At 37.9% G+C, this 21,837-nt stretch overlaps 1 protein-coding gene across 1 annotated transcript in view; it reads left to right on the top strand.

Annotated features, from left to right (window-relative positions):
• IL1RAPL2 (interleukin 1 receptor accessory protein like 2) overlaps positions 1–21,837 on the top strand; it is a 535,136-nt gene that overhangs the window by 32,959 nt on the left and 480,340 nt on the right. The window contains exon 4 of the mRNA XM_060086424.1: positions 14,405–14,591. Coding sequence (XP_059942407.1) covers positions 14,405–14,591 — 187 coding nt within the window. The remainder of the gene's footprint in view (positions 1–14,404; positions 14,592–21,837) is intronic.

The raw sequence follows: 21,837 nt of genomic DNA, 5'->3' as shown, positions 1-21,837 counted from the left end.
AGTAGGAGCAGTGGCCCCTGCCTCCTCTTCCTCCTCACCTGCTCCTTCTGCCCCGGTCCAACTGGCTGTGGCCAGGCCTGGTCCCTTTGCAACCAGCTCCTGGACAGAAGTGAGCAGATCTGAGACCTGTTCTGGGGGCGGAGCAGTGAACGGGACTGGAGTGCGGGGCGGGCACGGGACTGGGGGCAGGTCGAGGAACGGGCCAGGGACCAAGTCAGAGTAACATGGGACTGTTCCAACTTCCAGAAACAGTGGGGGGTGGGAGGGATGCTTGAGGAAGATTCCCACCCAGGACATAAGGGGACCCCCTACACTGTTGAAAGTCTTTGAAGGTGGGAAGAAACAAGAGTGGTCAGAAAAGATTCAGAACCAAGAACGTGAAGCGCTTGTATTCAAGTATAAAAATTCTCAAACACCCCCCCCACCACCAACATAATGGTTTGTCCCACTCAGGGAGCCCTCCCCTCCTAGAGATGGAATATTCTAGAACAGGAAACAGCCCCAACCTCTCAGTAGCCTCTGGCACTCCCCTCACTAGGAAGGTTCTGTAGGTCCTGTTCTAGACACAGCCAGATTCTGATACTTGGTCAGGAAACTTTCTTTAAAGGACCATGTAGTAATTATTTGAGACTTTGTAAGCAAAAGACCTCTGTCCCAACTACTTGTAGCACAAAAGCAATCATAAGCAATACTTAAAGAAGTAGCTATGTTCCAGCAAATTTTTATTTATAGAAACAGACAACTGGTAGGATTTGGCCTGTAGTTTGCCAACTCCTGATCTAGATTCATATTTCCTGTGTGTCCCATAGATATCCCAAATTCAAATGTTCATAAGTCAACCTTTTCCCCAAGAAATGATTTTCCTTCTATATCCCTGTGTTGTTCAGTATAGACATCTCAAAATCACCAAGACTACCTCCCTTTAATAACAATCAAATCAATCACCAAGTCTTATTGCTAATACCTGAGGAACTTTTTTTTGACATCCATTCCCATTTAGGGAATGCCCCTGTTGCTTTTTAAATTATCTCCCTGACTTTAATCTCTTTCTAATTCCTAATATCCTCCTAACCTTTCCTATGATCATGTTACTCTCAAGCTTAAAAAAATTTGATGGCTTCATGTGACAAATTACTTGGCTTGGTGTTAGCGTCTCATCTCAGGCTAGCTCTCTCTATTTTCTTCTCACCCATTATTTATGTACCCAAGGGACTAGCCATGCAGAGACACTCGTGGGTTTTAATTTATTTTTCCATCTGAAAAATCAGACATTCATTATTTGTTATATGAGCATTATATTCTTTTCTATGAACTAGTTTGAAAAGGACAACATTTATTCTTTAAGGGTTTATATCAGATAGTGACAGAGAAGAAACTGATAAATCAGACATTAAAGTATTACACAAGAAGGTGGTTAAGTACCAGAGGTATAAATCCCACTGTTTTAGCTCTCTTTAAAAATGTTATCATGTGTCTTCTTTCCACTTCAATTTTTGTATTTTAATTATCAGACCTTAGTGGGAAGGGTTCATGTTTTCCCTTGTTCTTGAGGGACTTCTGCAGAAAGAGCATTCAAAACATAATGTAGAAATTGGAATGGTGAGGAAAGGGGAGATACTGGAGTCAGGGAGATCCATTTAGGAGATGCCACAGTAATTCAAAACATAAACTAAAGGCAGTGGAATTTGGGATGGAGTGGTACATGAACAGAGCTTTTTCTAGGTAGAATTCATGGGAATGCCAGAGAGGGGCAGGGATGAGAGAATGAGTAGGGTAATTCACAGGTTTCTACTATAGGGAACTACGTAGATAGTGATGCTGTATACTTATATGGAGAATGAAGGAGAAACTGTTTGTGGTGGGTTCAACCTTTAGACATACGGAGACTGTGGCACATACCAGTCGAGGTACCCTATAGGCAGTTAGATGTGTGAGTCTAGACCTTAGGAGAGACATCAGGGCTGGAGATGTAGTATTGAGAAGTGGAAGTTGGATTTGAAGCAGTGGTTAAAATAATCCAGGGAGAGGATATAAAACAAGAAAAACAGAGTGCCTAGGACAGATCCCTAGCTTTCCTCCCTCAACCTCTTCCTTTCTGCCACTGTCCACTCTCATCGACAGTTTTATAGCTTACCTGCTTACTTCTTTGCCGTCCCTTCTTCTAGCCTCAGAACATCTTTTGCCTTACCCTTTTTATTCCTTCTATAACACTTTAAATGTGAGCTTCAGCTTGTGATCACTTGTCTCTGTATGCTACCATCCTTCCACTTCTGCTTATAAACACTTTTAGGAAATAAAAAATAAATAATTTCTTTTGGCCAAAGGATTGGAGGAGGGAGAAAATGAAAACAGGGAAACCTGTTAAGATCCTACTTTAGTAGTACAGGCAAGACATGATTAGGGCTTGAACTGTGGCAGGACCTAGGTGAAATATCAGATAAGGAGATAATTTTGAAATAGAATTAGTGAAACTTGTTAGCCAATTGTATAAGGGAAATAAGTATGGAGAGGTGGAGTGAGGTGACTTTGAGGCATCTGACTTGAGCAACTAGGTAGTGTGGTTAGTGATGCCTCTAATCATGATAGATAATACAGGAGGAATAACAGACTGTAGGGAAGAAGTACTAAGTTCAGTTTGGGACTGATAAGTGCCTTCATGACAGTAATATGGAATCATAGTTAGATGGATGTACTAGGCTGGATCTTAAGAGAGAGGATAGAACTAGAGAAAAATAGTATACATTTGGATGTCTTCAGCACTTAGTTTGTGGTTGGAATCTAGTGCTTGAACAAAATTTCTGGAGATGAAGTTTGGAGGGAGAGAAGAAAAACACAAATAAGCAAGCAAACAAAACAGAGGAAGGAAACCTGAGGCCTAGGGGAAGATGGCTAACATTTTGGAGATAGCTCAGGGAAGAAAAGCCAGCAGTAGAGTTATAAGGAGTGGTCAGAGAAGTAGACAATCCTAAGTGAGAGATATCTTAGAAGTAACGAGAGATTTAGAAAGTTGAAGGAGAGTTACAAGTTTCAAACAATGCATGGAGGTAAGATAGGCTGAGGGTGAACAAGAGGTCATTAGATTTGGCTAGTAAGATGTCCTTGAGTCTAATGATAGAAATTCAAAGTAATTATGGGGCAGAAACCAAATGTTAGTGGGTCATAGAGTGAAGTTATAGCAGCATGCAGAAATTTTGAATGTTGACCAGTCTTTTAAGACCTCTGACAGTGACAGTTATGGTGGGTAGGCAGGGATCAGAGAATAGATTATGGAGGCATAGGGTATGACAGCTTAGTTGCTAAGACAACTAACTTATATAATTGTCAACACAAAGATAGAATATTCTGGCTTCTGTATGAGGAGCAAGATAACCACATATAAAGGAAGCTCGGTGCTTTTGAAGTATTTGCAATGTAACTTGGGTGATAAAGCAAAACTTTTGTGAATATTATAAGAATAATTATAAAACTACTTTCTGACAGATACAAAAATATCAGTGTAATCTAAATAGGAAGCAGTGAAGAAGTAAGAAATACAGTTGACCTTTGAACAACATGTGTTTGAACTGCATGGGTCCACATATGTGCCAGTTTTTTTTATTTATTTATTATTTTTTTTTTTTTTTGCTGTACGCGGGCCTCTCACTGCTGTGGCCTCTCCCGTTGCGGAGCACAGGCTCCGGACACACAGGCTCCGCGGCCATGGCTCGCGGGCCCAGCCGCTCCGCGGCATGTGGGATCTTCCGGGATCGGGGCACGAACCCGTGTCCCCTGCATCGGCAGGCGGACTCTCAACCACTGCGCCACCAGGGAAGCCCCCAGTTTTTTTCAATAGTAAATACTACAGTATTACACAATCCACAGTTGGTTGAATCATGGATGCAGAACCACAGATGGAGGAACCATGTATATGGAGGGCCAACTATAAGTTATATGTGGATTTATGATTGCACAGAGCATTGGAACCCCTAACCTCCTCGCTGTTCAACTGTAGTTATAGAGTCAGTGAAAAATTGTCTTCAACCAAACAATAAATCAGGGGTCACTCGTAACATGTTGTGGGTTATGATAGTGACAGGGAATCTTTTGAATTTCCCTTGATTATTCCCTTACCTTTACCCACGTGTCAGTCAGTCACTGGCAACAGATTTTTAACTAGTTACCCACACCCGTAGGTGGCAGATTGCAATTGCTTCCCTTGAGAATGGTGACGAACTTGCCACAGGAAAGATCCAACATTCTCAGTTATCTATGAGTGGGTTATTTTACACACACACACACACACACACACACACACACACACACAATATTTTTCTTGAGTAGGTATCTGACTTAACTACTCCACCCCCAGATAAATTATAGTTTGTTTTGAATTCAGGATGAATGATATTTTGATAACAAAATTTTATCTTGAGCCAGTAGTTTTTAGAATATATATAATTTCTATTGTAACCTGGTCCATTGGTTATTCTTTCTTTAAACAACAAAACAAAACATCTAGATTTACTTTACAGTTTGGCTTGGGAGTCAGTGGATAATGTATTAATTATACAGTGGTGACGATGTAAGAGGGGGTTACTTTCTATGGAGCACTTACCACATGTCATGTACTATGCTAAGAGCTTTAAATTAGCTCATTGTTGAGAGACAATTCCCTGTGGATATCTTGCATTTCTGCATGACTTATGCACAGAGGCACTGTCCCTTGTCCCAGATTATCTTTTCAGGGATGTAAGTATAGAGAACAGTCTTAAAGGGTAGAAATTGTGCCTCCCATCAGAGCAAATGACAGTTTTGCTTGCAGCCTTGGAAAATATAGATAGTATCTCCCTCTGGAGCAAAAGGCATGCATGCCTGTGTCCCATTATTAAAGACTTATGCCTCCTAAGCTTGAGATTCCTGTCCTGTAACGCAGCCTACTGCTTGTGCTGGTGTCATCTGGCCCTCTTTGTATTGCCTTGTGGGAACTGGGTTTGGGGAAGCAAAACAAATGCTGATATTCTGGCTATTTCTATTGCTGTGAATAATTAACCGTCCATTGTTTCTGACCCAAGAGTCTCTTGTCTTCTACCAACACCCATGGAAAATGGAAGTATGGTAAAAATCTCAGACCCTACATGGTTTTTAACACTTGTGTAACAAAACAACCCTATTAGGATAACTTTTATTATTCACATTTTACATATACAAAAATGAAGCTCAGTGACCTGTCCAAAGATCCATGGTTAGGGCACGATAGACTAGGGATTTGAAACGAAGCCTCTCTGACTGTAGTGGCCACATTCCCAAGCAGTGAGAATTTTCAAGTCCAGTTCAGTTCAAGTCCCTGGGTTGACATTTTCTTGGACTGCATCATGAACCATTAGGAAATTATGTTTGAATAGTCCTGGGTTGGAGATTATCAGTGTCATTCCAAAGGCTGAGTGTTCACTTCAGCAGGGTAGAAGAAGTTAATAAAGTATTCCCTGTTCATACCTCCAATGAATCCTTGTTTGTTTATTAACTGTGTTTCTGCCTAATGGAACAAATGCACATAAATTCAAACCTATTATATTGACATTATTATAGACTAGAGATATCACCCATAAAAGATAACATTCTTTATTAAAAAACAAACAAACAAAAAAAACCCACAAAAAGCCCTGAACTCTTCACAACTATAAATAAGATTATTTGCTTATAGACTGAAAAGTAGAAAAGTGAAATTTTCAAAAGATCTTGTATTCCCTCAACTTATTATAGCACAGATATTTTTTGTTATTGTGTTAAGTTTACATCTGCTTTTTTAATATACCCAAGCAGCATGGCACATAGAAGTTTCTCAAAAATGTCATTTGAATGCATCTAAAATGTTGTGGCTCTTCATAAAATGATAATATTAAGAAATTGGTCAGAGCTTTGCCCTCTTGGTCTTTTCTTGAAAAAAGACTTTATTTTTCAGAGAAGTTTTAGGTTCATGATAAAATTGAGAGGAAGATACAGAGATTTCCCATATACCTCCTGCCCACATGCAAGCATACACCATTATCAACATCTCTCATCAGAGTGGAACATTTGTTACAATTGGTTAACCTACATGGACACATCATTATCACCCAAAGTCCATAGTTTCCATTGTGGTTCACTCTTGGCCTTGTACATTCTATGGGATTGGACAAATGTATAGTGACATGTATCTACCGTCATAGTATCATAAAGAGTATTTTCACTACCCCAAAAATCCTCAGTACCCCACCTATTCATACCTCCCCCCAAGTCCTGGCAACCACCGATCTTTTATTGTCTCCATAGATTTGCCTTTTCTACAAGGTCACATAGTTGAAATCCTGCAGTATGTAGCCTTTTTAGAGTGCCTTTTAAAAAATTTCTTAGTAACATGTATTTAAGGTTCCTCCATATCTTTCCTGGCCTGATAGCTCATTTCTTTTTAGCACTAAATAATATGCCATTGTCTTAGATGTACCACAGTTTATCCATTCACCTAACTGAAAGGCATCTTGGTTGCTTCTAAGTTTTGGTAATTATGAACAAAACTGCTATAAATGTGCAGGGTTTTGTGTGGACATAATTTCTTTACTCCTTTGGATGGATACCAAAGAACATGAATACCAGATCATATTGTAAGAGTATGTTTCATTTTGTAAGAAACTGTCAAACTATCTTGCAAAGTGACTGTACCATTTTGCATTCCCACCATTAATGAATGAGTGTTCCTGTTGATCTGCATCCTCACCAGCATTTAGTGATGTCACTTGTTCTGGATTTTGGCCATTCTGGCAGGTGTGCAATAGTATGTCATTGCTTGAATTTGCATTTCCCTGATGACATATGATGTACATCTTTCCAAATGCTTATTTGCCATCTGTGTACCTCCTTTGGTGAGGTGTCTGTTAAGGTCTTTGGCTCATTTTTATGTCGGGTTATTTTCTTATTGTTAAGTTTTAAGAATTCTTTGTATATTTGGGATAACTTTATTAGATGTGTCTTCGGCAAATATTTTCTCCCAGTCTGTGGCTTGTTTTCTAATTCTTTTGATACTGTTTTTGGTAGAGCAGAAGTTTTTCATTTTAATGAAGTTCAGCTTATCAATTATTTCTTTCATGGATCATGCCTTTGGTGTTGTAATTTAAAAAAAAATATTGCCATATGCAATGTCATCTAGGTTTTCTTCTATGTTTTCTTCTAGGAGTTTTATAGTTTTGCATTTTATGTTTAGGTCTGTGACCCATGCTGAGTTACTTTTAGTGATGGGTGTAAGGATCTGTGTCTAGGTTCATTTTTTTTTTTGCATGTGGATGTGCAGTTGTTCCAGTACCATTTGTTGCAAAGACTGTCTTTGCTCCATTGTATTGCCTTTGCTTCTTTGCCAAAGATCAGTTGAGGGCTTCCTTGGTGGTTCAGTGGTTAAGAATCCTCCTGCCAATGCAGGGGACACGGGTTCGAGCCCTGGTCCGGGAAGATCCCACATGCTGTGGAGCAACTAAGCCCATGTGCCACAACTACTGAGCCTGAGCTCTAGAGCCCGCGAGACACAACTACTGAAGCCCATGAGCCTAGATCCCATGCTCCACAACTAGAGAAGCCACTGCAACGAGAAGGCCGCACACCACAGGGAAGAGTAGCCTCTGCTTGCTGCAACTAGAGAAAGCCCCCATGCAGCAAAGAAGACCCAACGCAGCCAAAAATAAAGTAAATAAATTTTTAAAAAATGAAGGCAAAGGAAAGATTTTTCAGATTAAAAAAAAAAGATCAGTTGACTATATTTATGTGGATTTATTTCCAGGCTCAACATTCTATTCCATTGATCTATTTGTCTATTATTTTGCCATTATCACAATGCCTTAATTACTATAGCTTGATAGTAGACCTTGAAGTCAGGTAGTGTCAGTCCTCCAGCTTTTTTCTTCTCAGTGTTGTAGATATCATCATCTAGATCTTGTAAATATTTTGTTAGATATATATCTATGTGTTTCATTTAGGGTTTTCTAAAATATAAATGGTATTGTGATTTTAATTTCAAATTTTAAACTTGTTCATTGCTGACATATAGGAAAGCAATTGACTTTTGTATATTAACCTTATATCCTGCAACCTTGCTATAAATGCTTATTAGTTCCAGGCATTTTTTGTCAGTTCTTTCAGATTTTCTACATAGAAAATCATGTAATCTATGAATTTTCTTGTCTACTGCATTAACTAGGACTTCCAGTATAATGTTGAAAAAGAGTGGTGAGAGAGGACATACTGCCTTATTCCTGGTCATTGTCAGAAAGCTTCTAGTTTCTCACCCTGAGTATGCTAGCTGTAGGGTTTTTTGTAGATATTCTTTATCAAGTTGAGGAATTTCCCCTCTAGTCCTAGTTTACTGAGAGTTTTTTATTATGAATGGGTTTTGGATTTTGTCAAATGCTTTTTCTGTGTCTACTGATCTGATCATGTGATTTTTTTCTACTTTAGCTTGTTGATATGATGGATTACATTAATTGCCTTTTGAATGTTGAACCAGGATAAATCTCACTTGGTTGTGGTGTATAATTCTTTTCATACATTACTGGATTTGATTTGCTAACATTTTGTTGAGGATTTTGCATCTATGTTCATGAGAAATATTGGTGTGCAGTTTTCTTTTAATGTCTTTGGTTTTGGTATTAGGGTAATGAAGGCCTCATAGAATGAGTTAGAAAGTATTCCTTCTGCTTCTATCTTCTGAAAGAGATTATAGAGAATTGATATAATTTCTTTCTTAAGTATTTGATAGACTTTACCAGTGAATCTATCTGGGCCTGGTGCTTTCTGTTTTGGAAGGTTATTAATTATCTATTCAATTACTTTAATAGCTATATGTCTATTCATATTGTCTGATTCTTCTTGTATAAGTTTTGGCAGATTCTGCCTTTCAAAAAATTGGTCCATTTCATCTAGGTTATCAAATTTGTGGGCATAGAGCTGTTCACAGTATTCCTATGTTATCCTTTTCGTATTCATGGGATTTGTATGTCCCCTCTTTTATTTCTGATATTAGTAATTTATATCCTCCCCCTTTTTTTCTCCTCTTGGTCTTTTAAAGTATTAACATTTCATGTTTGCAGTCATATGTACTTATTTCTGCACTCATCTGAAAGTCTCCTTTCCAACACAAATATGTTTTTCAGTAAAATCTTCTTATTTTATAATGATTCTCAAGAAACGGAATTCACCAAAGGGCCTCATATCCTGTTTGTTTATTCATTTATTTCCCTTCCCTGAATTTGGTATAATATCAGTTCATAGTTCCTTTGGTTTGAGGACAATATCATCCAGTAATGGTAGATTGATTAATTGATAGTTATGAATAGTGGTCAATTCACATTTCAAAAATATCAGAAAACAAACTTTGTTTTAGTTTACTAACCATTAGATAGTTCTGTGATTTTCAAGGAAAGTATTTTGAAATGAGGATAAGACAGTTGAAGGAACCATTTAGAAAAGTTTCAACTATATCCTGAGGCATTTTTTCTGGGCTTCTGCTTTTAGATATGAAAGAGTTCGCTAATTTATTTAGTTTATTTTCAGTAGGTTAGCCCTGGTGATACAACAAATGCACTTAAACTCAAATTTTGAAATACAACTTTAGATTTTATAATATTAGCATGTTTTATAAATGGGAATTGGAAAGGGGCATCTGTATTCCTCATGTATGTTTTAAATCCTAGGTCTTACTTTTCCCCTTAGGGAACCCAAGATGATTAATATTTTCCCTTATAAATATTTCTGCAAAAAGGTGTATAAATTATGACCTAAAGTAGCTAACATTAAACCTTTGGAATAGAAAGCAAGGTTTATTTACAAATTTGAAAATTCTGTGCTGTGCATTTTAATAACAGTGGTCTTTAAGTGTTATCTTTACACATCTGCATTTCTTTCTGTGAGCATCCCCAAGTTGGTGTGGATACCCATGAGTTAGTTCAGCTGATAGCATCAAGTTCTGAGAGTGGCCAGGGGCTAACAGCCAGAACCTTGGTTCTAAGCCACTGACCAGCTAAATGATCTTGACTAAGTTATTTATCCTCTCTGTGTCTCTGTTTTACTCCTATACAAAATGTAGATGATACTTACCCTGCACCTTTTCCTGGATTATTGACAGAATTAAGTAAGACAGGAGATATGGAAATACTTGAAAGATTACAAATGTATACAATTGTAAGGCATTGCTGCAACATCACTGTGAAGGCTCTTTGCTCATGTTGAGCCTGAATGTGCTCCTTGCCCCCCTCAGGATGTGGAGGGAGGACAGAAAAAAAAAGTGCAATTCCCATTCTTGCACACTCGTCAGTCTGCCTCCTCAAACTTGCACAGCTCTAATTGTACCTAATGAAAGAAAAGTAACATTTTTAGGTCCCAGTTACAGGAAATGTTTTAAATAGAACTGGCCTGTGGCATTTTTCAAAGTAAAATCTATATAATGCAAGATTGTTAGCAGGAACTGTGCCAGGGCTGGATTACACAACTAATAAAAATCAACCTGAGTCTCAGACTGTCAGGAATCCTTGATCACACCTCCCCCAAGTCAGCAATGGAAACAACAGGACTCACACCAGGCCTTGTCTTGAGTTCCGGAGAACTTGGTCGTCATCAAGGACTTCATACTAGGGCTTGCTCATGGGGTAACAAGCAATCTATCAGCAGCCTTTTACATGGTAAAGCCCAGAGCAAGAGTGAATTCATGCAGAGCCCTGGTCAAGATTGTTTGTGGGTAAGGGTTAGAGAATATTTCCTCCTTCAACCTATCAGCCATTCCCAGCGTGGCTTCCCTGCCCTCATCCTCATCCCAAGTTAATGAAGGTGCTGCTGGCATGACCTACATAGTGTATACTTTGGGCAGTTTGGAGAGGGAACACAAAACCTTGCCTAGGGGCCTGGGCTTTATTATAGAAGGTGTTTGTCTAAGAAACTTGCAAAAGTCTTAGTGGAACTCTTACTAACAATTCGACCTCCAAAGTTCTGACCTTTGCCTAGTAGCTGGTATTCACAGTACCTGGAAGTTCCTTCTTGCCTTAGTTGCTTTCTCTTGATTAACATCTTTTTGTGCCTAGGTCAGTATATCTTTTTGATCCTTTCAGACCTTCATGGCGCACTGGTACTAGGCCTGTTGCCTAACTGACCTCTTCTAGACTCTTTTCTCTCAAGTGGCACCCCAGGCCAGTGGCATATCTTAACCCATCGCTGCCAATGTATTGTTTTTATTATACTGGTGATTGTTCACAATTACTACATCACATATAAATTAGAATTATTAATTTATCAACAATATATGTATGAACTAATACAAGCGGTAATAACAATTCTAATGACAGTCTATTAAATATTTACTATGGGCCAGATTCTGTGTTATATGTTTTATATTTGCTTAATAGTTACAGCAGCCTGGAGAGGTCAGATATTATAACCATTCCAAGTGAAAACAGTAAACTTATTTTTGCTTAAGTTTGTATAATAAAAAGAGCTTCCTCCTCCAAACTCCAGTGGAGCCACCATAAAGGATTTCTTATCCTCATTTTTCAGCTGAGGAATCTGAGACTGAGAGATGTTACATAACTTGCCCAAGGACACAGAGCTAGTTGAACCTGGTGGGTCTTAGTTCAAAGTTAGTGCTTTGTTATGAAACCACTATATTATATTGGTCCCTTACTTAGTCTACCCTATTTTCTCCTCAGGACTAAATAGATTTGGGATAGTAAGCTCCTTTCAGGGAACTGCACATTCTGTCTAATACTTCTATTGTTGAGACTGCTGGTCAACAGCTCTCTCTCCCTGGGTTTGTAACACAAATATGGGAAGATATTTAACAAGTAAGTCTCTTTCACCTCTATGGATGGACACCATGGAACAGATATGATCAAAGTCTGTGACATTAAGAACTGTTCATAATATTTTACATACTTAGCAGAGGTGATTTTCTTTCTGCTTCATTTAAAACTTTTTAAAAACTGTGACCATTTATCTTCCTTCCATTCCCTATACATACCCTAGTCCTCCTTGTCTCCTAGATATAGTCATTATAATTTTTTTCTTTGCTGGTATGCTGATGCACCAAATTTGGCTAATCCTTACCCTGGTGGTACAAGAATACCTGCAGAATTATCCTGAGTCATATTTAAACAGGGAATGTGATATTTGACCAGCCACATACATACATGAATCTGTAGAATGGGGATGGGGTGGTTAGTACCATAATAGGTTTATGCAAAAGTAGAGCAGAGAGGACATGTCTCTTGAATGCATACCTTTTGATGCCCACACATTTAATCAACTAACATTTACTAAGCACTTACTATCAACTTAGATCCCAGGAATAGAGTGATGAACAAGAGCAACAAATTCTTTGCTTAAACTTAACAAAAAGCATATGATAGAAAATCAAAGAGAAGAGCAAGTATAAACAACCATGGCTCAAATAGACTTAGTATATTCAAGAAACAGAGTAAATATGATTGCGACTGCACCCTAATGAGTGAAAGACAGAATGTTACGATAGGCCACATCATGTAGGATGTTAAAGAAAGCAAGGAGACATGGGCATGTTTAGCACTGAAGTATTGAAAATGGAGTCAAGAAGAGCCAAATTGATTGAACCAAATTTTACCTTATTGGCTGAGACTTAAAAACATTTCTGGTGGCTTTAGCTTCATGGCTCTTAAAGAAGCTGTCAAACATCTCTTAATAGAATTAAATGTTCTTACATTTGATCCCTAGTGAGCATATATTAAACCCTTTCTAAGAACCTACATTGAGGAAGAGAGAAAAGCAATAGCTCACAATCTACATTGTATAATGGGGTTACATCTGAATATCAGAATGGAAGTGCATCTTCAGATGACACAGGCATCGCATAGTCAGGAGTACTTGCCAGTAATTAACTTCACTAGAAATCCAAGTAGCAGTCATTCTGATTAACTGAGTTTGTAAACCCAATGGGCAGCAGCCATCTGCACTCCTGTGTTTTGTATGGTGTCTGGCATATTGTGAAATTTCAATGAATACTAAGAAGTACAAACAGTAACAATCATTTGAGGCCATCTTAAAATTATTGGTTGGCATGCTAATCCCATTTATCAGGATTGTTATTACTTAGTTGTAAAAATACTCCGTTTTGAATTATCCCTGGCACTTTGTGTTTTTTAACAGCAGGTATCCCTTGATGTTTAGAACACATATGATTCTGAAATGTCTCACCAAGAGATTTACAGTTGACCTTCTTTTAAGTCTTACCAGGCTGCTTCTGGTCTCTTCCTCATACTTTCCAGATTTCTTTTGTGTGGTTGGTATCTTCTGGAGTCTAGGTAGAGTAGAGTAGGGAAATGTCATGGGATATACACAGGGAAATGAAGGCAGAATTCAATTTCATAAATACCCTACTATTATGGGTTAGCCCATTAATGTCCAATTTCTAAAGCAGCTTTATGGTAAAATTCAATGCTGAAATTCCTTTATATTTCTAGTTTTATTTTTGTTGTTGTTTTGTTTTGCTTTGCGGTACGCGGGCCTCTCACTGCCGTGACCTCTCCCGTTGCGGACACAGGCTCTGGATGTGCAGGCTCAGCGGCCATAGCTCACGGGCCCAGCCGCTCAGCGGCATGTGGGATCCTCCCAGACCGCGGCACGAACCCACGTCCCCTGCATCGGCAGGCAGACTCTCAACCACTGCACCACCAGGGAAGCCCCTATAATTCTAGTTTTGATGGGTAAAATTAATCCACTCTGCTAGGATTTGTTCTTTGTAGGAACCCAAATTTGATCCCTGACATATCTCAGTAAACACCTTAAAAAGCTATGTGAGTTAATGGGTATCTTCTCTATGTTGATCTGTTTTTATTTTTAATTTTTATTTTATATTGGAGTATAGTTAAATAACAATGATGTACTAGTTACAGGTGCACAACAAAGTGATTCAGTTATACCCATACAAGTTGTTGATCTGTTTTTTGGTATGTATCCTATAAAAGAAAATGTTGGCTTAGAAACCAATGGCAAAATTAACAATCCTTCAAATACCTGTTAAGGGATTAGTCATAAGGGCAAACCAGAAATGGCTATAGCCCTAGTTATAGACTTTCTCATAAGTTTTTGCTATCAGATTGTCAACATAGCAATGTTTACCACTGGGAAAGAAGTCTGACTGTTTTACATTTCAGAAGATGGGTACAGCTGCTCTATGTAGCTATCTCAAGGCCAGAGATGTCCACATTAGCATTTTGTTCCATATCTTCCTGTCAGTTGAAGTAGAAAATTTTTCTGTGTTGTTTCCATGTTGTTTCTGATTTCTAGTCAATGTCCTAAGTGGAAAAGTCAATATTCTTGAAATATACAGAGTCAAAACATAGGTGTATAGACCCAATAAAGCCATTTTGCTATTTCTCTATTCCTACAGAAACTCGACATATTGCATGAAGGTGTCAATGTCCTTGACTGTTGCAGAGAATGAATCAGGTCTGTGCTACAATAGCAGGATCCGCTATTTGGAAAAATCTGAAGTCACTAAAAGAAAGGAGATATCCTGCCCAGACATGGATGACTTTAAAAAGTCCGATCAGGAGCCTGATGTTGTGTGGTACAAGGTAACTCAGCATGATGTCAAATGAATTTTTTTTTACCCTAAGTCAATAGCTGGCTTGGGGAGATAAAAAGGGAGAGATTTTATTTTGAGTTTTTGGTATTAGACACTTCACTGAGAAGAATCAGCAGATCCACAGCTAAATAATTCAGAGCTATGATTCCTATATATTATTGGTTTTCATGTACTTCCATCAGCAGGTGTCAGAAGCAATCCCAGCTTCTCCAATGACTAAAAGTAAGGAAAATATCACTTTACCCCAACTCATGAGAGCAAATGGGAAGAGTGAAGACTGAAATAACACATGAAAGAAATTATTTGAGGGACCTAGAAATATTATTCGCTGTTAGGAACAAAGGCCCATCTTTACAAGTAATGGTGCTTACAAAAAATAACACCGATTATCATGGTCTATATTGTGAGAAACACTGCAGTCAGTGCAGAGGAGAGAAATGGGCCCAGTGCAGGATGTGTGAACACTGGAAATAACATGTTTACCTGGAAATAAACCACACTCAAAGGTTGTACAGATGAAAGTTGAATGAAGGAACTGTTTACAGAGGTGTGGTTAGGGTTAAGGGAACCAAAAAGGGAAAAAGCTGTAAATTACCGCTCCTAGGTCTAGAGTGGCAAGGGGAAGGAGCTGTATCTCTGGAACATGGCAAGATCGGAGCAGGCCTGTCAAGAGCTGTAGCCTTAGAGGAGCATATTAACTGTGGAAAACAGAGAGAGAGTGGACAGGATGGAAACCCTAACCCCTCTTAACTCCCGCCTTCTGGTTTCTTGCTAGTGTCTTCCCTCCCACCATGTGAGTTCAAACAGAATTCAGAGAGCAAAACCAGGGGGTAGAATCAATAGTCTTCAGCTTCTCTGGGCACAGAGTAGGTCAGGCAGAGCATGGATCTAGGGCAAGAAGCAGAGAAATAAACATACAACCTTTCAACTATGATATTCTGGCTGCGAGCCTGGGGCACTGTGGTTCTAAAAGAGGACTGAGCACCCTCTGCCACCTCTGAGCCACACTGGTTGGCCCATGGTGACCATATATGACTATATATGGTGGCCAGAAGTGACCAAGGAGATTTTCTGCACAGGTACTGTGCACATTATTGCAACCAAACACACATAAAAGGTAGGACAGGTTGTTTCTGTAATATCTGACAGACCCTCAGTTTCCAGGAAAGCCTAAACCCTAGCTCCTACAGTTGTCAGGTGCTTTTACATTTGGAAGTTCCTCTATCTTCATACCTGGGGAACTCGACAAGAGACAGCAAGAGCATGTCCTGAACTAGAACCTCAAGTCTCTTTGTGAAGTGTCATCCTCCTTTTTTTCCTTAATATTCTGACAGATAAAAAGGAACATGATGTTCATTATGCATAAATATAGAATAACCATACTTAGTGGGACGCTTCATGCCATCGTCAGCCTTTTTAGTATTTCTTTTTTTCTTAAACTTTTTAATATTTTTTTGGTCATGCTGCACGGCATGTGGGATCTTAGTTCCCTGACCAGGGATCAAACCCACACCCCCTGCAGTGGAGGTACGGAGTCTTAACCACTAGACCACCAGGGAGGTCCTAGCCTTGTTAGTATTTCTTAATCACTTACTATGTGCCATTTGCTGTGCTAAGCTTTGTCTCTATATTATCTCACTTAAGTCTCAATGCAACTCTGTGTGGTGGGTGCTATTATCATCATTTAACAGAGGAAAAAACTTGAGTCTTACAGGAATGTAGAGACTTGTCCAAAGCTACTAAGCTAACAAAGCCTCATTTTATATTCAAGGCAGTGTGGTTCCAGAGTCCATTTTCTTAATCACTACCCTCTCCTGCAATAGGCCTGGAGCTAAACCCAGCCTCGATTGCAGGCATTTCTTTAAGATGAGTAAAAAGGTTTTATTTCAATTTTATAGTTCAGGAAGGGAGGTTGACTAGCTCAAGGGTTAGCAGCTAGGAGTAAAATCCAGGTCATCAGCTTTCTCTTACAGTGTTCATTCTATCTCATCTTTTTGTCTTTTCACTAAATTCTTTCTTCCCCTTTCTTCATATCTCTATACATCACCATAGTCATTGTATACCAAAGCAGTTTATTCCTTGGAGAAAGCTAACCCTCACTCTTTCTTAGAAATGGACCAATGATGGTGAAACAAAGGGCTTTTCCAGCTCTGCCTGGATAATAACATTTAATATTTGTATAACATTTTACAATTGATAAATAATAAGCATAATGATAGGTAATATTTATTAAGTACTTACTATATGCCAGACTCTATTTTAAGTGCTTTAGATGGACTAACTCAATTTCTAGTTTCTCAATCTCAATCTCTACTGTCTTATGTAGGTATTATTATTATCCCCATTTTACAAAAGACGTGACTGGAGACTCAGACAAGTTAAGTGACTCAACAAATGTCACACAGCTGTTTGTGACTTGCAGTTTGGCTCCTGGGCCCTTCCACTTAGCCATTACACTATACAAATGGATCAGGATAAAAAATTAAAACCAAAAGTTAAAGAGTCTCTGAAGCTCCCAAATGCATTTTTAACCCCACTTTTCACACATGGTTTTAAGTAAATCCTTGAAAAAATTTATTGACGTATTGGGAAAATGTTTCCTTTTTAGCCAATACTTCGATAATCTGCCTTGCTTTCTTTGTACTCTGTGCATTTCCTACCAGACTGAACATGAAGTGATTTTGCTCTGGCTACAACAATGAAAAGAGGAGGACACATTTGTCCAGAGTTAATTCTGGTGCATATCCAAAGTTAGAAATGTACAATGTATTATCTCCAGTGTTTTAACAGTGAAAAGTATGTGTTGCATGATCCTTTTCCCAGTCTTCTTTTCAAATATATGTAATCTTTAAACTTGTTTCTTTCCAACCATCCTGTTATGGCAGGCCTTTGAGGACTATTCTTCCATGCCTGCAGGTAATCACAGCTGAATAGGAAGGTAGAGGTGGCTCATATGGCACTGGGGTGTGTTCATAAAGATGAATGAGTAAGCCTATCCTGGTTGTCCTTGGAATGTAACAGATATGCATAAGTGGGCTGTAACTCCTCTATCTGAACTCTATTAGTTAGCAAAAGAAAGTGAGGAGAGGGGCTACACTTTCAGCACTTCCTCCTGACACTATGTATGGGGCTTAAACATTAGAACAGAATATACAATTATGTCAATGCTTTTGGAAACATTTTTGAAATGAGAGATAAAGATTATTTTCTTTATTGAACTAAGAACACGAGAACAACCTCATTATTCACTGAGAACACTTGACACAGAGTGTAGAGTCCCTTTATCCCATTTCTAAACAAAAGAATTCTCTAAACTTAATAGGACATTAGCAATGAAAATACAAATGCGTTCCTTGGGGTAAAACACATATCTATGTCATTAGTTACCTCAGCTGATAAAAGGCTGATGTTAATGAAGTCAAGACTTCCAGTTTGAATCCTCCTTTTTCTTGCCACAATTATCTTAATTTCAGATGTTTGCCATTGGCTATAATGGAGGGGTTGAGGGCATTATGGATGGGTCAGTGCAAATTTATTCATTCAGTTAGTATATATATACTGGGTGCCTACTATGTGCATGTTGACTATATATATCTAATTCATTTTTAATAGCTGTATCATAGTTCATAGGCTAGATATAACCTTGCTTTATTCAACCATTTTTCAGATGGATATTCAATTTTTTCTAGTTTTTTAAAAATAATCACAGTATTGCAGTAAACATCCTTGTAAACATACTTATATCCTTACATCCATGGTGTACAAGATAGGAATGATCTCTGTCAGTTCTATTATTCAGTATTGTTTTGGAGGTTCTAGCTGATTCCATAAGAAAATTAAATGAAATACACTATACAAACATTGGAAAAGAAGAGACAAAATAATCTTATTTTTCAGATTGTATAATTGTATACTAAGAAAACCCAAGAGATTAAACAACAACAAAAAAAAAACTAAAGAAATAATTTGATAAGGTAGCTTAATAAAAATATACAAACTATTCAATAATTTTTATTTTTGCCAGTAATAATCGGTTAGATATGTAAGGGAAAAAATGACATTATATCATTTACAACAATGAAAAACTATAAAACACTTAGGAATACATTTAACAAAGATGGGAGGAGACCTATATAAAAATATAATCTTATTGAAGGACATAAAATATAGTCTAAATTAATGGAGAGACAGAACATATTTCTGCATTGGAAGATCTCATAGAAAAAAAGACCAGTTATTCCCAATATTATATAAATAAGTAATCCAATTTGCTAAAATATGAATTTTTAGAAATTAGACAACATGATAAACATTATAACATTCATATGGATGAATGAGTATATCAGCTTTGCAAATGAAATTTTGGAAAAAAGCACTAATGAGAGAGGACTTAGTCTAGCTGAGACTGAACTTACTGCAAAACAGTAGCGATTAAAATAGTAAGTTTAAGAAAGCATAAACAGATCAGTTAAATAGAATAGAGAATCCAGAAACAGATAAAGTATGTATATATGAGAATTTAGTATATGATAACATTTCATTTTAATTGGTTTGGAGGGGGGATAAGGGCTTATTAAAAATGATGTGCACATAATTGACAATTCACTTGCAAAAAAATAGATATCTGACTCATACCATGTTTAAGAAAATTGCAGATGGATTGTGAGGAGTTAATTTCATCTCCTAAATAATAGTCTAGGAATGACCATTTCTTTTTTTTAAATTTTTTTCACATCTTTACTGGAGTATAATTGCTTAACAATGGTGTGTTAGTTTCTGCTTTACAACAAAATGAATCAGTTATACATATACATATGTTCCCATATACCCTCCCTCTTGCGTCTCCCTCCCACCCTCCCTTTCCCACCCCTCCAGGTGGTCACAAAGCACCGAGCTGATCTCCCTGTGCCATGTGGCTGCTTCCCACTAGCTATCTACCTTACGTTTGGTAGTGTATATATGTCCATGCCTCTCTTTCGCTTTGTCACAGCTTACACTTCCCCCTCCCCGTATCCTCAAGTCCATTCTCTAGTAGGTCTGTGTCTTTATTCCTGTCTTACCCCTATATTCTTCAGGACATTCTTTTCTTCTTAAATTCCACATATATGTGTCACCATACAGTATTTGTCTTTCTCTTTCTGACTTACTTCACTCTGTATGACAGACTCTAGGTCCATCCACCTCATTACAAATAGCTCAATTTCGTTTCTTATTATGGCTGAGTAATATTCCATTGTATATATGTGCCACATCTTCTTTATCCATTCATCCGACGATGGACACTTAGGTTGTTTCCATCTCTGGGCTATTGTAAATAGGGCTGCTATGAACATTTTGGTACATGACTCTTGTTGAATTATGGTTTTCTCAGGGTATATGCCCAGTAGTGGGATTGCTGAGTCATATGGTAGTTCTATTTGTAGTTTTTTAGGGAACCTCCATACTGTTCTCCATAGTGGCTGTACCAATTCACATTCCCACCAGCAGTGCAAGAGTATTCCCTTTTCTCCACACCCTCTCCAGCATTTATTGTTTCTAGATTTTTTGATGATGGCCATTCTGGCTGGTGTGAGATGATATCTCATGTAGTTTTGATTTGCATTTCTCTAATGATTAAAGATATTGAGCATCCTTTCATGTGTTTGTTGGCAGTCTGTATATCTTCTGTGGAGAAATGTCTACTTAGGTCTTCTGCCCATTTTTGGATTGGGTTGTTTGTTTTTTTGTTATTGAGCTGCATGAGCTGCTTATAAATTTTGGAGATTAATCCTTTGTCAGTTGCTTCATTTGCAAATATTTTCTCCCATTCTAAGGGTTGTCTTTTGGTTTTGTTTATGGTTTATTTTGCTGTGCAAAAGCTTTTAAGTTTCATTAGGTCCCATGTGTTTATTTTTGTCTTTATTTCCATTTCTCTAGGAGGTGGGTCAAAAAGGATCTTGCTGTGATTTATGTCATAGAGTGTTCTGCCTATGTTTTCCTTTAAGAGTTTGAGAGTTTCTGGCCTTACGTTTAGGTCTTTAATCCATTTTGAGCTTATTTTTGTGTATGGTGTTAGGGAGTGATCTAATCTCATACTTTTACATGTCCCTGTCCAGTTTTCCCAGCACCACTTATTGAAGAGACTGTCCTTTCTCCACTGTACATTCCTGCCTTCTTTATCAAAGATAAGGTGACCATATGTGCGTGGGTTTATCTCTGGGCTTTCTATCCTGTTCCATTGATCTATCTTTAAGTTTTTGTGCCAGTACCATACTGTCTTGATTACTGTAGCTTTGTAGTATAGTCTGAAGTCAGGGAGCCTGATTCCTCCAGCTCCATTTTTCGTTCTCAAGATTGCTTTGGCTATTCGGGGTCTTTTGTGTTTCCATACAAATTGTGAAATTTTTGTTCTAGTTCTGTGAAAAATGCCAGTGGTAGTTTGATAGGGATTGCATTGAATCTGTAGATTGCTTTGGGTAGTAGAGTCATTTTCACAATGTTGATTCTTCCAATCCAAGAACATGGTATATCTCTCCATCTATTTGTATCATCTTTAATTTCTTTCATCAGTGTCTTATAATTTTCTGCACACAGGTCTTTTGCTCCTTAGGTAGGTTTATTCCTAGATATTTTATTCTTTTTGTTGCAATGGTAAATGGGAATGTTTCCTTGATTTCACTTTCAGATTTTTCATCATTAATATATAGGAATGCCAGAGATATCTGTGCATTAATTTTGTATCCTGCTACTTTACCGAATTCATTGATTAGATCTAGTAGTTTTCTGGTAGCATCTTTAGGATTCTCTATGCATAGTATCATGTCATCTGCAAACAGTGACAGCTTTACTTCTTCTTTTCCGATTTGGATTCCTTTTATTTCCTTTTCTTCTCTGATTGCTGTGGCTAAAACTTCCAAAATTATGTTGAATAAGAGTGGTGAGAGTGGGCAACCTTGTCTTGTTCCTGATCTTAGTGTAAATGGTTTCAGTGTTTCACCATTGAGGACGATGTTGGCTGTGGGGTTGTCATATATGGCCTTTATTATATTGAGGAAAGTTCCCTCTATGCCTACTTTCTGCAGGGTTTTTATCATAAATGGGTGTTGAATTTTGTCGAAAGCTTTCTCTGCATCTATTGAGATGATCATATGTTTTTTCTCCTTCAATTTGTTAATATGGTGTATCACGTTGATTGATTTGCGTATATTGAAGAATTCTTGCATTCCTGAAATAAACACCACTTGATCATGGTGTAT

Source organism: Mesoplodon densirostris, chromosome X (genome assembly GCF_025265405.1).
Source record: "Mesoplodon densirostris isolate mMesDen1 chromosome X, mMesDen1 primary haplotype, whole genome shotgun sequence".
Lineage (NCBI taxonomy): Eukaryota > Metazoa > Chordata > Mammalia > Artiodactyla > Ziphiidae > Mesoplodon > Mesoplodon densirostris.
Note: the sequence above shows the minus strand (reverse complement) of the source record. Positions and strands in the feature narration are given on the sequence as shown.